The 22014-nt window shown below is 41.4% G+C and overlaps 1 protein-coding gene across 4 annotated transcripts in view; it reads right to left on the bottom strand.

Moving 5' to 3' along the window:
* The window catches only part of LOC128750114 (TOX high mobility group box family member 2-like), a 60693-nt gene that overhangs the window by 37556 nt on the left and 1123 nt on the right, over positions 1 to 22014 (bottom strand). The window contains exon 1 of one of the 4 annotated variants that reach the window (XM_053850329.1): positions 7938 to 8099. The exons of the other annotated variants lie outside the window; for them this stretch is intronic. Coding sequence (XP_053706304.1) covers positions 7938 to 7991 — 54 coding nt within the window. The 5' untranslated portion in view covers positions 7992 to 8099. Of the gene's footprint in view, positions 1 to 7937; positions 8100 to 22014 lie in introns of those variants that run through there. 4 annotated transcript variants of the gene reach the window in all.

Below are 22014 nucleotides of genomic sequence, written 5' to 3'. Positions count from 1 at the left end.
CCACATGATTCACACCATGAATCAAAACAGATGTTATCTAAAGTTACTGCAGTGTGTACTGAGCTCAACACATGACATGCTCTGAGCGACTGAGTCATCACTTCAGTCTACTGAAACTGCAGACCCAAACTCACCCTAAACTTGACGCTCTCCAGGGAAAACAATAGGACTATCCCTTGATATAACAAGTGTCGAAGAGTAACTCTACCTCTCACACTAACCTTAAACCTAAGCGTAACATAAGAGTGAATAAGTGTCTCTCTTTTAGTCATGGCCTCTCCCACAACTGTCCACACTTTTTTGGACTCAATAAAGTGAAATGAAAGCACATTACATGTAAAACAGCCATTATTTTTCTTGTATTCAGACAGTCTTTCACCTACACACACAGTGCTGCAACATACAGTATATAGCGTTTACAAGACAAACTCCGAAGTTCTATTCAGACCAGCAGCCACTCTGTTGCATTTTTAATCATTATAAACTGAAGGCCCCCAAGAATATAAACCCCATAAAATAATAACGGGTGTTTCACCTTAGCGCTATCTAAGTCGCTCAATTATTTAGCACTAATGAATCCCCGCTGGCAAAACTCTTCTAAGTACAATATCAACCATCCTGCTGAGACTGAATTAGCTTGCTGAAATACTTAAACACAGTTAGACGATCATGTTCTCAGTCACTAACTGCAAGGAAGTTTTTTTTTTTTCGGCATCTGCTCCCGGCTGGTGAAGCATTTACAGGTGAGAGTGAAAAGTTTTGTGTGAAAATTAAAAATAAAGCAGGGAAATGTAGAATGAGCGCAGAAGCTGCCATCTGGTTGTGGAGAACATTTCTTCTTCAGTGCACTAATTATGTTTCATCTACTGCTCATTATCTTCTTTTATTCTCGGAGGAAAATTATATATGTGATCAGGCATATGCGGGAAGTACATTGCCTATCAACAGCCATTCAGCACCTGTACTTATAAGCGTTAGTACCAGACACAAAGGACAGGAGATTTGAGCAAATATATAGGTGGCTGAGCTGCACCACGTTGTAACCAAGGTGTGAGAGGATGGATGGTAGGACGCTTGAATTTTCATCACGATGTCAAACAAACATGATACTACTTTGTATTCAAGGAAGAAATAATAGGAAGGATTTCTAGTCATTGACCACAAGGATAAAAATGACCTTGAATCATTTTAGAGTTTCTGAGAAATTGCAGCAGTTCTGTATTTTTTTTCAACCACAGATATATGATATTACCAAGAGAAACCACTAGGATGCTTTCAGGAAACTATCTCATAATAACAGCTTTAACTAGAAGGCTTCAGGACCATATTAAAAGGCATTAAATATTCATTAAGTACACAGAAGAATATATCTGCTAAATATATATTTTTGTTGTTGATCAGGTTTCTACATCGGTAGTCGATTTGTTGCTGCAAAAACATTGCCATGATTATCGTCACTGGATCACAACAAGCCAGTTCCGCTGCAGGTCCGGTCAATTCCACACTATCCGGATGTAATCACCAGTAACAACAACACAGTGAAATTAAAGTGCAAGGGATCCTGGACAGCTGGCTGTTGTAAATGCCTATCAGGAAGTAGAAAATAAAGGAGGGAGAGGGTTTGGAAGAAAACATATATTACTATTTTCATTTCAACTGCTTTACGGATTAAGGCTCGGAGGCTCTGGAAAAAAAAAACTGCATTAAAATAATCCACCATTTGCATGTTTTATCTCACAAAGGAGGCTCAGCTACACACACCAACCCCCACACGCCTCCTTCTCCATGAACCCCTCCCCCATTCTGGGTCAGAACACACACATGCGCACATGCACGCCCGCGCACTTGCACACACACGTACGCTGCGAGATCAACCTGCTGCCATCTGCTCTACGTGCTCTGTACAATCCTCACAGAATACATTATTCACTACAATACATCACATCACATTCCCTCAATGTCACAGCCCCGCACTGGAGGGGAGAGAGGATGGGGGAGAGCAAAACAGCTATTGTACTGCTGAAGAGATGAGAGCTGAGGGGGGGAGGCAAAGAGAGATTGGGCTTGTTACATGGAATAGAAAATTAAAGACAGTTTGATTTTTGGATGGAGCAGGGCTGTGAGGGAAACTGCTGTCAAGACTCGAGTTTAAGAGAAAATAACTTATTTAACAGAAATGTAATCATTATTTATTTGCTATATTTATATTGCCTCTGGGGGGCGCCGCAAAGATTCATCCACTATAGAAGTATTTTCCTGGCAAGCGTTGAATATGTATTTAAGGATCCAGCGAACTACTTGGATATATTTATGGCGATCATTTGGAACATTTTACTGTCAGCAGCCATCACTGAGTTCCACAAAAAGCTGCTGCCTTCGCAGCTCATGTTTTCGCTGTCGTTACAGGCAAACAAAGCAGAACATTTAGCAATACAAAGACTGATATCTCTCACTGGAATTCGTGGGGATGCAACCCAGAGCGACGGAAAACTCCACTTCAAATGAATGTGAGCGCATGTCATCTAAGCGTTTGCTAACACGTTGGTGTTGTTGACAAACCCAAAGAGACACGACAAATATTTGAATATTAATATGCAAAGTTGGCTTCTGTCAGATGAAACTTAGATTCGAGTGTCTCACCAACCCTTCATGTTTGCACTTGACACTGTTAGATTTGCACCAGACTTGGTTCGGTCCACAGGCTTCAGAGCACTGACACCACATACATTTTTTTGTTCTTTTTCACCCATTACTCATGCTGTTTTCTGAATTAGTGTCACTGTGCAAGTGTGGCAGTGTGGGGAGGAACATCTGGCAGACCCACACTTGACTACATATTGGCCTGCTTTACATTCACCTGTCAGTCAGTCAGCGCTTATGCCTCCGCACTGTCTCACAATTAACCTTGCTGAAGATGCAAAACAGCCTCAAACTCTTATATAATTCACTGAAGAAAGTGAAACTGTTTCTTCTGTGGCTCTGTGTTCTTGAAAGTGTGATCTATTCTTGTAAGTGTATTTAAATAGTCTTCCCAGGACTTTGACCTTAACTGACTCAAGAAGTCCCAGACTGTGACCTTGTCACTTTAACTTGTAGTAGTAGTATTAGTCTTCACCAGACGGCTACTGGACTCTACAATAAATGGTCTCTTAAATAAGAATTACTAGGCAAAAGCAAGAGTTCAAAAGTAAATTGTACTATCTCTTTGCTCAATGAAGCAACCGCTGAGCCTTCGTGGTCAATAAACATTTATTTTCCATGTAAATACCGGCGCTCCCCTCACGTCGCTGCTGCTCGGCCACCTCCCGTTTTTTCCCACCCTCCAGCTCCCCCAGTCTTCTCCCAGATGCTCTTGGCTCTTGTCTGTGTTTGGGTTGCGACTGTGAGGGGTCACCGCCTGCCTTGTTCTCACTCGCGGCGTGCTAAAGTGTGTGTATTTGTGTGTAACAGAGAGAGACGGCGCACACGTGGAGCGGCACAACATGAATGAGTGTGAGTGCAAAATCGGCTAAAATGAAGTGTGAAAGTGTGTTATTCAAATGTCTCAGCGCAGTGGAGACTTTGTGCCTTTCCCACACTGTGTGTGTGTGTGGTAGCTCAGTGCCAGGTCTCTTTAATGAGTCTGTCAGGCGCTGTTAGCGACGGCGTGCTCCCCTGGCTCGACACACTCCTACAGACACACTGTGATTAGCCGGTCCAACGGCGCACCACCGGGCCAGATTAAACACTCACCACGCCGCCAGGGAGCACGCACGCACACACATTCTGACACACACACTTAAACAGCTTCATCATCATTGTGCCCATTAGCCCGCTCTGATACAGTAACACACACTTGCCCTCCGGTGCCAGGTGTCGAGTCGGCGGAGTAATTCCCAAAACCAACAGCAGCGCCGACCACCCATGGGCAGAAATACACTTAAGCAAATACATTATTCCTCGCTGCTGCTCTGTCTGCAGCTGATCTTCAACATCACTCAGAATTGTGGGCAGCACTCAACAGCTTTCATCAGCTCCACTAAGGTGAAATGATTCACTAATTACAGGTTATTATGCTGTAATGAATTTAGTTATTTCAATTCATGCTACCATGTTTTCAGTTGACCAGATTTCCAAGTCTATTTTAAACTCCATATGATTCTGATCAACTATCGCGGCTTGTCCCTCCAAACGCAAGGTTTAATGAGCAAAACAAGTTTGTCTGTGAAGTGCTGCTGAACTTTAACCTTCGCAGAATCCGTTGCTTCTTTCCTGTTATTCTGCCTTTTCATCACAGACAGAAATGAGAAACATCGAATAAGTTTGTAACATAAAAGCCAGTGGTTTCTTATCTCAGGCCTGCAGATGAAAAGTCCCGACACTGCAACAATTCTCCCCCTCGATCCGTTTCTCCTCCTCCTCCACGTTCGCTACATCTCTGGCCTATTTTTAACCTCTCGAGGTTTTCATCCTCAACACCTTGTTTCCTGCAGAGATGTTGAATGCAAATCCAGCATGACAACTTTTTATTCTAAGAGTGGAGGATAAAAAGTTTGGACAGACTTCGGGGAGTTTGTTGTGTTTCACCCCGGTTGAACAGGATTGGTCCCACCCAGTGGTTCTGCTGATCAGCACCTTCTACACATCAGCTACCTTCGAATCCGGCACATCACAGCAAACAGAAAATTTGACTTGCCAATGTGAAGTGAAAGAAGATCTGAACATATCTTAAAAGTCAAGTGATATTTTAGTTTGATATATGGAAAATATTTCGGTGGAATTGTGGGAAACCGTATTAGGAATTGTGGTTTTTATTTTTCTAAATATACTAAAGTTTGACAGCTTCTCATCCAACAATCAATTCTTTTCATGGTCAAGATCTGGATAGTTAGCAACATCAACTCCAATATCACTCATATGTTAGCTATCTAACAACTCAAACTTTGTTTTTTATTAGCCTTTTATTCAATGCCCCATGGGATTGGAATATTTACCGCAATAACCCTTGTTTATGACACGCTAACTCAATCACCACGCCAAAGTTCATTCCATTTGTGCCTTGACAGTGAACCCAAGCCTCCCTCCTCCTCCGGAGCATATTTATCATGATGCCATATGCCCTCACAAAAACACTGCTTCTATTCTGCGACGCTCTAAATGTGATGGGCCGTGTTGCAGAATGGGCCGATTGTGTTTTCTTCCTGTGGGGTAAAAAGGAGAAACATCACCAAGACAATCCAGGGGCAAGTGAGTTAAGTGCAGCTCGTGAAAAAATAAATAAATGAGTTGGGTTTTAGTGTTGCCTGACCTCTATTACTGCAGCCTTTTTAATGTCAAACAGTATTTTCTGCAGCACTTTACAATAAACTTTAATATCCGCTCTCTCTGCAGGGCAAACGTTACATAGGGGCTTTTATATTTTTAACAGTCCCAAATCATTACCAGATGTATTGGAGGGGATAAAATTCTTTCCTAGAAGACAAATATACGCGTGGACTTAAAACGATAAACAATGAAATGCCACCAGCCTGTATGAAGTTAACCGTCCACTGTGTGCGGCGGCTCGGCTGAGTAGCGTGACGAACAGAGATGCTTTTGTTCTGCCAGTCGCTGCTTATGTTACCGCAGAGTGCTAATGCACACAGATCGATCGCATACTTTCCATTTCAGCACGTTGAGCTGATGTACGGATGCACAGTTGGGATTGATCCCGTCCTGTCAACAAACTTTTAAGGCTCTTTTCTTTTCCTGCAAAATAAACTGCTGTTGAATTAGAAATGAGAGATGAAGCGCTCTGTAGCTCGACACTGACGGCTCGATGTTGAAAGAGCCAAAATGTTGTTGATGATGTCAGGCAAGGTGGGCGCCTCAGATCATTACACTTCATTTTTCGCAAGAAAAAAAGCCAATCCTAAAACTGAATCCATGTGAGACAAGAAAACCAAAAAGGTGGTTTTATGTTTAAGCACAAAATACACCAAGTGGTGATGTTGCAAATTGCATCAACAGAACATTAATATAACAACGACTGTAAAACATTTAAATATGGAACAAGGAATATGACTTTTATTCTGTAACGTCGATGACAAAAGAGGAAGTAGTAGATTGTATTGTTGTTTTCCACGAATGAATTCCACTCCACAACCATTAAAATATATGCGAATGCAGCTCTCCAGCATGCTTTTTGCCATCTGCTGCATATTTAGCTTCTTCCTTGTAAATTAGAAACCCAAGAAAAGATTTTTTTAAAAATCTCAACAGATGCAAAATGCTGGATCTTGAAACAATGAATCTATAGTTCGACATTCCATCACATTTAAGCATTTTCTGGCCCACAAGGATTTAAGACCTCTAACAAACAACTCTCTATCCATGCTGGACGAATTTCACATAGGAAAAAAAGAACAATGGACGGTGAATAGATGATCAACTATGATTGGAGGAAATGCACAAACACAGAGCCACATGTCTGTCTTGCTTTACATCCAAACGCAATTGTAATCAGGATGAATCAAAGCCTCTTGTTCAAAACAAAGCCCTCTAGAACTAATCCATTCTCATTGTTAAAAGGAGAAAAAAAAATGGTTATTTTCCACGGACCAAAAATATTACTCTTATCTTACAATCTGTCGTTTCAGTAGGCGGCGTTTATCTGAAAGAGCAGTCGTGGCCAATTAAATGTGTGACTCTTCTGAAAATGGCATTCTGAAGTGGAAAGTGACGTCGGCGAAGATTGTGAATCTATAAATCGTACAGTCGTCTCGAGGGAGGAAAGTGGCGGCCCACACCAAATAGAGGGAAGGAAAAAAGATGGAGAGAGAAGACTGACGGAGAAAGAGACAAAGATAGTAACTGATAGACAGGTGGGAGGGGGAGACAAAGACATACATTGAGATCGTAAACAGAGAGACAGAGCTTGACAGGAAGACAGATCACGAGAGAGACAGATGCATGGCATGAAGCATCAGGGAGTGGGATTGAACCAGCAACCCCACTCATCGCAGTCAATACCAACCAAGCTTTAACTGTGAGTAACATATGTGAAGACATTACACACCACTTTGGTGGGACACAAACCAATTTGAGGGGTTGTGAGAAAACAGAGAGGGGGAAGATATTAGGGAAGTAACAGGATGCTAGCTAAAGACAGACAGACAGACAGACGGAACCAGGGAGGAGAGCTGGAGAAAGAGAGAGCTCTAATCTTATTATGTTCTATTCCACTGGCCTGACAGACGGAGTGAAGGAAAAGGGAGACCAGCAAGAGAAGAGAAAAAGAAACAGAAGAGACAGAGAGGGAAAATGCACGAGTGCTTTCCTTCCTCTGAAGCGCCGGATGAAGGTGATGATGAAAAGAAAACAGAGTGGCACATCGCTCCAATTCATTTTCCATGTAATTAAATCAGTTAATGTTATAAAAACATGTAAACTCCGTCAGTGATTTACAGCCATTTGCATTTTTAATCAAGTCAGATTAATTCTAATAAGCGCGGCGGGCTCAGGCGCCGGCAGTGGGCCTATTGTGCGCCTGTCACACTCATTTAATTCTGTCATTATGCCCCATATCCTATTATGATAATTGGCTTTTTATTCTCAATCAACAACCAGCAAAGGACCATGAAGTCATAATCTCAGACGAGTGCACTTTTCACCTCCATCACGCTCACGCCTTGGAGACCAAAACAAAGTCACATGACTTGTCTTGAGTGAGAGAGGAGTGTTGAGCTGCCGCCGGCTTGTTGACTATCTCGCTTATTACAAAGTAAAATGCTGAGTAATGATAATGCAGCACGCAAACCAAGCAATGTCTGAGTTAAAAGTCGAATCTTAACAAACACAACAGGAACGGGAGCAACCAGTAATGGAAAATACTATAGTAACAGTTGCATACCTTATTACCTCCAAAACAAAATCAGTTGAACTATAGCTATAATTTAAAAAGCAAGCTCATGAAATACATTTCTTAACTGACTGCAGGGGACCGGAGAGACAGAGATGGTGTGTGTGCTCATGGATCCCTCGCCTCTCTCTCCTCCCAGCTGGGAGTCGGTGAAGAACTAAATCTCTGAAGGAATCCTTCTCCCCTGTTTAATTGAAAGACAGCGCTGCAACTAAAAAGAGAGAAGTGCTGACAGATTACAGCCGCAGAGACGAATGTTGCTGACAAAAAAAGATGATGATAACATAAATTACAGCAGCGTCCTAACCTTGCTCTGATTTCAATATCTCCCACTTGTTTTTTTTTTTTACTTTCCACGCTGAATCAGCAGCACTTGAGGCTGTCAAATTTTATGACAATGGGACCACTTTTGAGTTTTGGCAAAATGAGCACATTCTTGCGCGACAGTATTGAAATGGAAGAGACACGACGTGAGTAAATAAAACAAGTTTAATGTGTGTGTCCCGTGGTAAACGTACGGTGACTCTTGCGATATACAACACCTCATACTTGAAAACTGCTATTGTCCATATGCAGTACACTCAACTGACATTTTATGATGTTACTAAACATATAATATATTCTCTTAACTTCCTTCCCCTTCTTCCTTATCTGGCTTCAATACAGTCACGTTTTGGACCACGCAGTTGTCTGACAAACCGAAAAAGAACCTGCTGAGGTGGAGTGACTCAAAAAGGTGACATTAAAATGTAGAACGAGGTGCCAGTGATGTGGTGAGGGACATTTTCGACTGAGGTGCAAACTGCACATGAGAATGTTTTGTAAAGATAGAACAGGAAACACACTTTGACCACTTGCATTACACTGTACCAAAAGCACATCATGTTTCTCAAGGCTCAGCAGCGGCGTTGAAGGTTTCCGGGCTAGAAGGAAGTCTGGGCTTTCTCACTTTGTCTGCTGCCCGTGCGACCTGAACTGGGCTGAAAAATCGATGGAAATTAGGGTTCTGTGACTTACATCGGCTCTGCTCTTGAAAACACTTGTGTGTCATACGAGGAAAATGTCGTGTATTCATCCGCTAAAAAAGCTCCAGAAACAATGACAGGAAGATGGTGGAGGCATGTCGAGTAGCTCTCTCGACACCACTGCGTGGTTGGTTTTTAATATTCGCAGCATCTTAAAACAGCACAGCAAAGCTCACAAACCACATGCTTCTGCTCTTCCTTGTTTATAACTCATCAATAGATGGATATATCCAACTAATTATATAACCAGACAGCTAAAATATTTTGTGCAATTGTGCTTCATGCTCACATTGCTTTTAAGAACGAATGAGCACAACTGACTACAACTTAAATAAATACAGAAAAGTGTCACCTCCTCTGGTCCTATTGACAAAGAGGCGCTTAATAAAGCAGCCGAGTCTCCAACCATGTGACTGCATGGCCTCCCACGATGGTCTTATCTTACTTCCACACTCCTGGAACAAGGAAATGCTTTCGCTGTCCGTACCACTCTCATTTGAAATTCTGAGATTGGACAGCGGCGAGCTGTCGGTGCTGACTCAGTCGGACAGGTACAGCTGGAATCTATTAATTTTCACACGCTGGAGGGAAGTGCTTTTCCAGGTTTTAGAACACACCACTTTACCTTTTATGCATTCCAGTCCAGGTGATGATATGATACTTGCTAAGAGATGCTCTAGTTACCATGTCTCAGCCCTGAACTGGGGGAACCATGACTCTGTATTTTTTAGGATTCCAATGGTGTTTCCACATAATCCTGGGCACAGCAACCTGAAAACACTTGTTCTTGTGCAGGCTCAAATCGGGTCTCACCTCATTTTCAAGTGTCATGCCACCTTTGTCGACTCGCTACTTTAAACTAGACCTCTCTTTGCATGGGCAGGTATCGTGAGAAGTCATTGTGAGAGCCAAGATGGAGGACACAATTAACCCTTATGTCATTGTGAACAAGGATTTCTTTTTCAAGTGTTCTGTTCACCGAGGTCCTTGAAAAACATTTTGAAGACGGGAGCACCATAGATCTAATAGCTCAATAGGCATCATCATTTCCATCTATTTTTATCAGCAGACTTCATCCAAAATGTAACTGGATCCCACTTTACATTGACTCACCGTGTATTGCAACTTAATATGTTCCCTCTCGAATACACACTAGTGTTACTATGGGGACAAAGAGCGGTTGTCTGTGCTCCGTGGCGCTGAGTCTGCTTCCATTGTGGCGAGAGACAACAGCTGTCTTTACCTTTGGCAGGGAAACAGGCTCATTAAGGGCGGCCATGTTTGTTTTTGTGCCCGATACCTAGCCTTAAGCAAACACTGCCATATCTCTTCTCCACAGCCTCATAGTCTCAACATTTCCTTTCCTATTGTGAAGCGAAGGCCCTGGCACAGTGATTTTTATTTTTTTTCTCTTTGCAAGCTTTCGCTGAGCTGCCAGCGGCTCTCAAAGAATGCATGCTTGATTGAGAAATTCAGGTTGGAGCTGATGAAATTCACAGCATAGCAATGCTCTGAATGTTATATCTGTGATATAAGTCATTCGACCGGCCGATGGAAGAAGGAAGCAGCTTTTGTTGGGCTGATAAAGCTGTCATTATTTGCTCTCAAATCTGGAGTTAAAGGTTTCATTGGCATATTCCCTTGTCGCTGCTGCTTGACTGACAAGGCAGGTTCACAAAAAATAAAAAAAAACTCAATTTAAAAGCAAATGGCATTGAATGTCACGCCATTACTGTGGTCAGCAAACATCAGCACACTTTAACCCAGAAGGCATTCAAAAAAACAGAGGATTGCTTTTTGTCCACCGCGGAGTCTTGAAGAATACAGGCTCACGTGTTGAGCCCAAAAGTCAGAATGCATTTCGAAACGACTTCTTAATGTGGAGTAATGAGGCTGTCGTGGCCGAGCACTCTCTGCCTGCTCCAGTTTGACTCATGTCGTAGATTCAATTAAATCAGCTGAAGTCAAGTTGGCCCCCGGCCAGATGGGTAATGGGTGACCTCATTCAAACAATGACCTGACATATTGAAACAATAAGAGGAAGGGCCGCTGGTCAGTTGCAAAAGCAAACTGCACTCAAAAGCGATAAGGTAGAAAAATTACAGTGAAGTCACTAAAGTGTTTGAGAGATTCGTGGAGTCGTTTGTCTTCGGGGCAGCTTTATCTTGGCGTTTTGTTGGGACACTTGACAAAACACAGACGCTCGCACACACTAGCAATGTCACCGCGTGTTCCCTCCCAGTCAAAATTCGAGTTTTGACTAACTTAATGTCATATAAGTGTCGACATGTTGTGTGACTGGATTTGTGAACATTGTAAATGGCGGAGGAAATATTCAGTGTCACTGACTGGATATTGAAACAGACTCAAATGAAGATAAAACTGAAGGTGGCTGTTCTTGCTGTGGCTTCAGACGCTTGACAGGAAGTGAGCCTGTGCTCAACAGCCAAAGCGAAATACACAACTGTATGAAACTTAATTTTCTTCTCAAAGCAAACTAAAAAATGTAAGCAGAATCACTTCAATACAGCTGGTCATATCCGGGTACAGGGGACGACCCTTTACACGAGCATGACGCCACTCAAACACATGTCAAACACAGCTGGGCTTCTTCTTCATCAGAGGGTTTACATCTCCTCAGGAGTATAAACAGATTTATTTGGATCTGGAAATGTCAGTGATCTAAATAATGACACAAACACTCGGTTGCCAACATAATCAACGTCTACAAAGTCACCAGTCACTCCAGCTGTGGCATTTAAAGGGAAACTAACTGACCATTCGATACTTGTAAATACACACAGCCAACCTTCCTGAGCACTTGGAGGAATAAACTGCAACAAGGTGGCAAACGGCGAAAAGGAACATCTGCCACAGCACTTACAGTAAACAGATAAAAAAAAGCACACTCATTCACGGTAACTGCGTCTCATTAAGCGGCGTTCCCTCCGGCCCCGACTCCATTAGAAATTAAAACTCAGGACAATTAGCGGCAGATTGGTCTCAGTTAAAGAGCTCCATAGTGTCGCTCTCCGGGCTCGGAGATGACTTAATTACATGCTCGTCTGAAAACGCTGCCACAGAGGAGCGATCTGTGAAAACCTGGAACGAGGGCTCTCCATGGCAGAGGAGGAGGAATGCGCGGAACACGGAGTAGAATAGATGGAAGTGAGGGTGAGTCGATGAATGCAAACAGAGCTTTGTGTTACTGCAGACGGAGCCCTCATGCACCACAGACTCTGATGGAGCTCTACAGGTGAGGCACCCTTAGCAGGTCCTTCCATTGTGTCTTCTATGTTTTGGCTTGAGACATATAATACTATAATATGTCAGATTCTACTCAACAAGTCACACAATTAATGCTAAATTTGAAGCAAAGTGGCACCGACAAGCGCAAAATTACACTTACTCTTAAAGATTCTACTTATTATAATGTGAAGAAGAAAAACATTGAATTCACCACAATAGAACCGAAGGTCACAAAATGTTAAATATATATGACAAGCTCATTCCATTCTTCATCTTGCCAGAGATAACTAACTTCATTGGGATCAAACCCTGCTGCTCGGGATGTGAAGGACACGCCAAGATTCCAAGAACCTTTTCTTTTTCCTGTGAAGCGACTGTAGTTTATGTAACTCCTGACCGTTCTGCCCTTCAAGCTTCAGAGACACAGAGAGAGAGAGAGATTCCATTGCCCCGTGTTCTGGTCACGTGACACTGTGTCCCATTATATTGCCATGTTGTCATAGTGGGAGAGGAAATGAAATGCCTCGCAGCTATAATGATGTGTGTGCGCATGAACAGGAGTTTATGTGACCAAACTAATGACGTTTGGAACGGCTCTGCACAAATGTGCCAAAATATTCCTTTCTTTTCCACACTCCTATTTTAATTGTGTTTTACATCCTCCCCAGCACCAAACAGAACTCCAGGAGCAGAAAACAATTCTATTTTAATATCACATTTCTGCTATGAGGTCATTACTGCCTGGCTTCAAACATTCATCTCAACATATTACATGTTGGTTTTTCTGTGGTTGCTTTCATGCTCCTGTTATGTGACGGGGGATTTCTGACTGGAACCACACACCGCGACAATAAATTCAGGGGAAACACGGCCCACAATCTCATGAGCTGCTGCCTTTGCAATGTGCATGATAAACGCTCCTTATTTTAACTTGGATAACACCTAAGTGACTTCCTTTCACCTGGCCTTGAATTATCCATCAGTAAACTGAGCTCCCGAATTTATGACATACTTTCCCTGGTAATGGAACAGTATTTTTGAAGTAGCCTTCAACTTGGGCTCCATATCTGCCCACACAAGTGCAAGAAAGGAGTTTTAATTTGGCACATTTAAAGGCTAACAGATTTCAAACTAACAGACTGCTACAACAGAAAGTTACTGATCACTACCATAGCATTGTAGCACCCTGAACTGGCTTCACATCAAGTCATATTTACATTAAGTTGTAGGAGATGGGAGTCTCTCACTGCTAAACATGGTCGAGCTAAGAAAATCCATTCTTACCGCCCTGTTTATTAGGGCAGTGTACTAGCGTGAATGAATGATACGTATCCCGATACAGGCTTGGTGATACGATACGTTGTGATATATTGCAATACTGTAAGTTCAGAAATATATTTTAAAATTTTGTCTTGACAAGTTTATGAACAGCTCTCTTAATCGACAAAACAACTCCTTTATACAGACAGAAATGGTTACTAGTATTGAACACCGCAGCAGCATATGAGAGTATCCATGCATTAAATATCGACAGCCCACCTAAAATATCAAGACAGTGTTGAGATATTATATTATTGTGTAGTCAAGTATCACAATATTTGAGGATAACAATATTGTCCTACACCCCTCTTGTTTAAATCGGCCATGTCAATACTTTAAACTGGACCAGCCACATTGTGGTCTGTAGACTGGAATGATATGTGTGTCTTGCTCAGGTGAGACTTCCTTTTGTGTCACTGTGATGAATGGGCAGTTGAAAAGCTGAGAAGAAAGCAGCATCACTGAGCTCTCGTGTGTGTGAACACCAAGGCTACGGTGCTCAGTATCAAGTGCCATTGTTTTGGTAATAGTAGACCTGGAGCACTTGCTAGGAGGCTCGAGTCATTCATCCAACAAGTTCCACAAAGCAAACCACAAAGTGCTTGGCTGTTCACGTCCTCCTGCTGACTTCTGAGCACATGTACTTATCTGAGAGGGATCGCTGATGAGCAGCGCGCTGGCTGTTTATGCCGTCTAATACCAAGTGTTGTGTGTGGAAAGAATGAGGGGGAGGTGGGCGTGGGGGCTTCCAGGGAGGTGACAGTCGGGGATTAGGGCGGAGTGCAAGTTTTCAGCGGGCCTGACATGATCTCTAATTACCCACAAAGCAGTGTGTAACCTGAGCCCCAGATTAGCCGGCCTTATCAGGCTTAATAAAACATGACCATCTCTCGGTTTCACTGCCTTTCCCTGCCACAGTTTGGTCCTGATGACATCACTGTGACAACACATGCAGCTCCTGACCATTAAATACACTCAGTTTTGAGGCATGTAACTCAAACCTTTTCTCAGACATTATCTGCTGAAATTATTTCTGAAATATTCTCCAATATAACTCACAAGATAACACTGATTTTAAAGTTAAATAAACTATAAAATACAGCTTTGTATAGTCTTACAGGGTGAATCAAAACTTTCTAAATATGCGGACAAATGAGTTAACAGAAAAGTCCCCCAGTGGCAGACACCAATAAAGTAGCGTTTGTCAGAGAAAAAGTGTTCAGCTCTTTAGAATCAACAAGGTTTCTGTGCACACACAGACACGCACTAGCTCGGGGCAGTTTACACACCACAGTGCCAGCGGCACGGAGAAGCACATCTGCACACACAAACACACACGCTTGGTTCTGGTGGGCTGCGCCAGTAAGTGGAGCTTGAGGCTTTTTCACTACACTCTACTGTGTTATTAACAATTCTATAAAAAGATCTACTCAAGTTTCCCTTTCCTGTCTGAACTGGAGCCGCTGTGAGGCCTCGGATGCAGAGTTGAAGAGAGACGGAGAGTCCTCGACAGCATAACCGCTGAACTGACTCAAAATTTACAGAATCTCACCTCTTACAGACTTGCTCATTGGCTGTCGGCCAGACTCAACATGTCCACCAGAGAGAACCTCTCGCTCTCTCTCCTGCGCCCACCAGTCCCCTCAGACTGCTATGCATTTCTTGGCTCAACAGCCAACTTTTCTTTAAGTCGGCATAAGATAATAGCAGTTATAAGCCTCATGCAGTGAGCTTTCTAGCTCAGTCGAGGATCATGAAGTCCATGATTAGCGCTCAGAAAGCCACACTCTGATTTCCTCAGTAGCTTTGTGGGCTTCTGGCTGGAAGGGACGATTATGGCTTTGCACTTGCGAGTATATCTGCCCGCTAAATATGTCGGGCGTAATGAGACACACACTCCTGACAGGCATTCTTGTTTAGTCAGGATACAAACTTGGCGTGAGGTGATTGAAAAGTGCAATGTTAATTTATTAAATATTTTATTTAATATATTTTTTTTAGTACTTAGTAGTTGGAATAAAAATAAACACAAAGAAATAAAAAAAACTATATATATATATATATATATGCAGATACAGACATAGTAAAATGTAATGCACAGCATAGTAAAAGTTGAGAACAGTACTGAGACAAATAACTTAAGCTAGCTGGCAAATCCTGACCCTTCACCTGCCAGAAACTGAAGACACATATTGTTATTTTTCCTCGGACCAGTGGCAGTTCATAAGCACTGATAATATTCCTGGAAGGTTTTCAAACAAGAATGGAAGAAGGGTCTAAAATCCTGAGCTGCCCAGCTACACCATGTTTGCACAGGACATACCTCAGGAAGCTGAGACAACCGGGAATGTTTGTCCAGCTTCCACACCGGAGGACGTATAGATGGAGCGTATATATGGTAGGAGGATGATAGATAGTGAGCAACAAAGTATTATTCGTGAATCATTTCTATTTATTGTGTTCTGGGGCAGAGGTGGCGACATAAAGTGGATGGAATGGAGAGAAAACGAACACAGAATCTCGAGTTGAGCGCTCCTCACAGGTGTTTTGAGAGAGAAAATGAAACTGTGTTATCAAATGGCAGAGGTCCATTAAAAAGAGATTTTTAAATAGGCCAATTTCCGCCATTAGAGGGAGCTATTTTCAATTAATAAGATTAGGTGAAGCTGCTCAAATTACAAGATGCTTCTATCTGTAATAATTATTATTACTATTTGTTTTTCAAATCATCCAATAGTATGTCATGTGTAGTAAACAAATGAAGATGTTCTACGTCCACTCCAGAGAGGTGAAAATATCTTCAGCAATGTGCAAGAAAACTAATTATTACACACTAAAACATGATTTAACTTAAAAAGTGTCTTAAGTTGCAATATTCAACAAGGTGCAGTTTCACTTTCTGCTGCTGCTTTCTTCCTCTCAACCACACCAATGAATGTGACCAACATGAACTCAACATAGAGGAGTTTCTCTTGATTTTTAAACTTCAAAATTGAAGTGCGATGTTGTGGGGGGGCACTGGACACCACCACTCTTCGTAGTTACACTGCTTCATTCAACTGGATGTCACGTCGCATGAGTAAGAACCAGAAAAAAGAAGCTGCTGTGTGGGATCAGCTTTTGCTTGAACATGCAGCAATGCATCTTTTCTCCTTCTTGTTTGTAGCCATTAACAAACATAATCAACATTTAACTAAGCCCCCGCAGGGGCTTCATCTGCAGCAGGTGCTGGCGCCTCTCTTGCCGCTGAAGGAACAAGAGTGGCATCGCAGTGCCCCATGGGAAGGGTTGGGGTGACTAATGCGAGCCCACCGCAGCACAGCGCCTGCGCTTAATTATGCTAACAGACAGGAAATGGGGGTAGAAGCAGGTATCAAGGCGGATGATAAACAAACGGGGAGCCCACCGACTCTCCAAGATACATTAGGTCTGTCAATATATACTCTATATTTTTAGAATTTTTTTTTGCATAATACATATATTTTAAAGTATTTTAATCAATGATATGAACAAGTATTATACATATTCATATTAGACTTAGACTTAGACTTAGACTTGACTTTATTGATCCCTTTGGGATGACTCCCTCCAGGAAATTTACGTTTCCAGTAACAATAGAGGCAAGAAAGGGCATGCAGTTAGGAAGAGCATCACACAGAGAATAAGAAAGAAAATACAAATGAAATAAAAATAATAATACTAATAACCTGGAAGTAAAAATACAATTGAAAATAAAATAAGATTAAAAAAAAAATATATATATATAATAAAAAATAAAATAAAATAAAATAAAATAAAATAAAATAAAATAAAATAAAAAATAAAAAAGTTAAAAATTAAACTAGGTTAAAAAGGGTTATTGCACCGTAGGGATGGTTATTGCACATTGAGATGGGTATTGCACATTGTAAGAGCAGGTGTCCATTTCTATGTGGTAAAGCGTGGTGTACCCTACTACTTCCTACCCCCAAGTGAGGAGTTGTAGAGTACGATATGTATATCTTTGCTCTATATTTGCTATATATATACAGTATATATATATATATTTACATTTTTTGTTATTTTGAGGTAACTTAAAAAAAAAAATCATGCCACATTTTGTTAAAGTTTTTCAACATGCTTATTTTGAAATATTTTTTCCTTCAGTTATCCCTAAATAGCCCTTTTAAGTTTGATACCTATGCATGTACATTTTCAGAATTTAATCTTATACTGACATGAGTCGTAGTCTTTTAACTATAAAGTACTTACAACAGTGGAGAAATAATTTCATTGGATAAAAAAACAGATGTTAAGATTCAGCCTAAAACACATGAGGCTGCCAATTTGAATCCTAAATGGAGTACAACTGATGACTGTAAATTTAAGGTGACATCACCTTCCAGATAAAAAAAACGCTAGGACTAAGATTGTTATCACAATATCAAGACTGACAACTCCACGCGAAGAACATCATCTGTACATTCAAAACACGTTTTTCTCAACACCCGTGCAAAAAAACACTTTCCCCCAATCAGGAACCTGTGTTTTGGGTGTGAAAACGTGACACAGAGGTGGTTTCTGCTTTGACACCAGCCCTCACTGTGCCTCCCCCCCTTCTGCACACAGCTATGAAAGCAGTTGTGACTGTGATTCCAGAGTCAGCAGAACGCCTGAATAGTTGCGAATTAACATGCATGTACAGACACACACACACAACTGCACTGTCCTCACACTGATTACTTCAACCTATTTGACTCTCACTCATCCTCTGATTCTCTCTTTCTGCTTCCCTGTCACATACCACAGCATTTGTCATCAGCACGTACTCACCACCCTGCTGAACAACAAGCTTTCATATCAAGTCTTCTGTATCAAGTTAAAATCAGTTTTCCCATAAATCAATATGATCAGCGGAACATGTAGTACTTCAAGGAATTACCTTACTTTTATTACAGTACATCATTACTCATCTTATATTTATTTATTTTGCTGGACTTTTCAATTTGTTGTGACTTATCAAGTTCAAAACTTTTTTTTGTCTGACAATTACTGTTAAGATGTTCAGTTTTAAAGACAATATCGTAAACTCCAGCTAGTTTTCTCATGATAATGCTATAATAATGGACATTTTTAACAAGACATTGGTTTGTCTGTAAAAGTGTTGTCTCTCATGAAAGAGCCTTGATGTCCGTCCCACATCTACAGACTTGCTACTGTTGTTTACACCTCATAAAAAATGTGTTTTCTTCACGTCTACTGTTCGCAGCTGAGATCTGGAATGTGACCATAAATACGAGAAGGGATCTCTTCACTGCTTCTTAAATTCATCTTTCGTGGACCATTGTCTTTGCTTCACTTGACGGAAGCAGAGAGATATTTTAATACAAAGTAATCAAAGCTGGCAAACACAAGCTGGCACCGTAATATAAAACACCATTGAGATAAGGCATTCAAATGGAGCGCATCATTCCCCAGCTTATCTGGAGCAGAGAAGACCACCAACTCACAAAGCCAGCTCTTCACTCACCTCCTATCTCTGTAAGAATCAGTTGTAGGGGAGGATATATGAGCTGGGTGGGGCCAGGGGGAACAAACACCAGCCCTCTACTCCTCACCCTCCCCATCCAGACTGTACTCTCGGCAGCACCCACCTCCAGCTGCAGCCAGCTCTGTTTGGTTAAGGTATTCAAATAAAGGAGCAGGCTCTGTGTTCCCATTTCACAGAGTAAACTAAAGAGCACTGGACAAACCCATAAGCCTGGTCCAACGACAGCTGTCCTTGCTGTGGAGTCTTTATCACATCGATGACTCTAAGTTTCCATATCTTCGACAACCAAACCATTTTTCCCTTTCATTACACACCCACAAGTCACAAAAAAGATCTTATACTGACTCATGGGTCTTGCTGAGATAAAAGTATCTGGGTGACTCGTGATGGACAAGAACTAACTACAACCAATTCACGTGAGGAGCATGTAGCACCACAATACAAATCACTGCTCTTCCTGAAATCCTCAGAGTGACTACTATGACTCAAGACTCCACACAGGAAATGTGTCTAATGAATCTGAATCTCAGACATCTGCGTGAACCCCTTTCATCCAATAGAGTCAAACAGACCTGAGTTGCTCTGACTTTTGACCAGGGTTAACTTCCTCTTATCATGGCTTGACATACGCAGGAGAACTGACTCTATTATTCACGGTAAAAACGGGAAGTCTCTTCTTGCAGAGCTTGACACCATTAGGGGACAGAAAATCCGACCTGACATTTGCTGGGTTCGATAATAAGGTTAATTCTACTGTCGCTAGTGTGGGTGGCTGCTGTGGATGACGCCAAGATGTTATCTCTAATATACATCACTTAAAAGGCCGCATTTAAACACATTCATGCATAAAAGCAGCAATTTTGTTTTGTCTTATAGAAACACATCACACACATTGACTGTCTAGTACACTACAAAGTACTGACTTTTTAAAAACGTTTATATAATATGTGACACTCCCTGATGCTTTTGAACTGACTGAGTTTGTCCTGTTGTTTCGGAAAGTGTACTCTGTTTAAATGTGTGAAAAAAACTGTGCACAGGTGATGCAGAAACAACAGCAGTGCATAACATGCACCGTTGCAAAGAATGGAAGCTCGGCAGCAGCGAGTGCCCGAGCTCCTTCAAAGTCACATAAACTTGCTAATTACTCAAATGAGGCTTGCGGTTGCAGGCTGCGACGCAAAGTACGAGTTACAGGTTTGCAAATAAACACACTATAAAAAATAAAACACAAGCACATGGTCACTTCAACCCATTTAAGCGCTGCTTCTCGTGTGCTGCGTTTTCACTCCAACTGCTTTGACTCTATTCCAATGACATTATTCTTCCGCTAAAAGCAGCAAATAAATATGCATCCATGAAAACAATTGGCCTTAATTCCATGACCACTTCTTGCCTCGCCGCCGCAGTAGAACGAGACCTGGGTGGAATTTAGAGAAATTGGCTGAGCAGGCTTGTCAGAGATTATTAGCAGCGGCCAGATCGGCTCCACAGATACATCACTTACATAACAAATTAGATGCCTTCGCTGATGCCACAGGCGGTTTGAGGAGCATTAGTGGTGAGGAACTTGACCTCCTGTACTGGATGAACAGGACAGCAAGAGGTCCTCACCCTCATTTGCATCACTAGTGAGGGTAGTTAGTGTTACACATGTTCAGTGACCTGCGGTTCTATTCTGGGTGGGTCAATAATTTAGACCAACACCTGTAATTTCAAGGGACAGCCACACATTTCTCTGAGGCCAAAGCATATCTGCTGCCATACAGAGTGAGATAACAGACTATTCTTGGGATTATCCGCATGCTGGATGATCCTAATTCATTTGACCTACAAAAACACACACACATGTGGAGGACACAGTAATGTGAATGACTTTCTATGTCACAGGTGAGACCCAGACTTAACAGCCATGATTTCATCGGTGACTTCATCTTCTTGCGCGATTACAGTTTTGTTTCGTGCAACCTCAGCCAAAGATTGTCTGATGAGAAGGTTGTTAAATGCTGGAATATTCCGATCAGTTACAGAGATTTTCCGTTGCCCACACAATGAAAAACACCCACAGATGCCATGGCTGATGTTATAAGAGCGACCACGAGTCAACAACATTCAGAGACGTTAGATTAAAGATTAGGATAAATACACAGCACTACTCAAAGGCATGTGTGAAGCCTAGCTTTGGTAAGTGAATCTGCTATTGTTAAAACTACAATAGAAAGCTTTTAGGTTTGGGCAGTCAGTCAAGATGGATACAACCTATGTTTTGAAACCCTAAAAGGAAATAGCTGTGTCACCTACATTTCTACATGTACAATCTGTGATCCCGCAAGACTTCAAGTCAGACACTTTTTCCTAGTGTCAAGTGACCTGTGAGCACCGTTTTCAACTTTCAATGTCAAGTAGAATTTCAGATGGGATGTAGCTATATGCTAGCAATGCTTCAAATTGCATGTGTACTTACTTTTAATGTCCTACAATTGAGCAAAAAGCTAATTTTATCTGCAAAATGTTCACAGTTTTTGACCTCTTGATTCATACTTAATATTGACAATAAATATTTAATTCCAGCAAACTGAAGCAGCGGCTAATAGATAAAGATTTTAAATACAGATATTAAATTAAAGTGCATAGATATATAGAACAAACACAGTTTTTGATGGGTATTTATTGCTTTAGTGCAGAAAAAAAGGAAAGTTTTTCGTCTGTAGCATCACAACTAATGCAAATCAATCAAAAGGTTATTGGGCATATTCATGCTAAAACATTCATGCTTGAAAATAAGCGCTTCCCTTACTTTAATTAAATCTTAAACTTGACATTTTCTCAATTTACAACATCAACTTCTGGGCCTTAATGAATGTTAGCAAGTTAAGCTAAGCTAGCGCCTTTAGTCGAGTAACACAACATATGAATTCAGGATTTTTTTAATTTATTTAACAGCAAATAGATTTAACATAGTTTTAAATCTTTTAAATCTTGACATGCACATCTAAATGTTTTTTAAAAAA

Source organism: Synchiropus splendidus, chromosome 18 (assembly GCF_027744825.2).
Source record: "Synchiropus splendidus isolate RoL2022-P1 chromosome 18, RoL_Sspl_1.0, whole genome shotgun sequence".
Lineage (NCBI taxonomy): Eukaryota > Metazoa > Chordata > Actinopteri > Syngnathiformes > Callionymidae > Synchiropus > Synchiropus splendidus.
The sequence above is the reverse complement of the archived record's forward strand: the minus strand, read 5'-3'. Positions and strand labels throughout refer to the sequence as shown.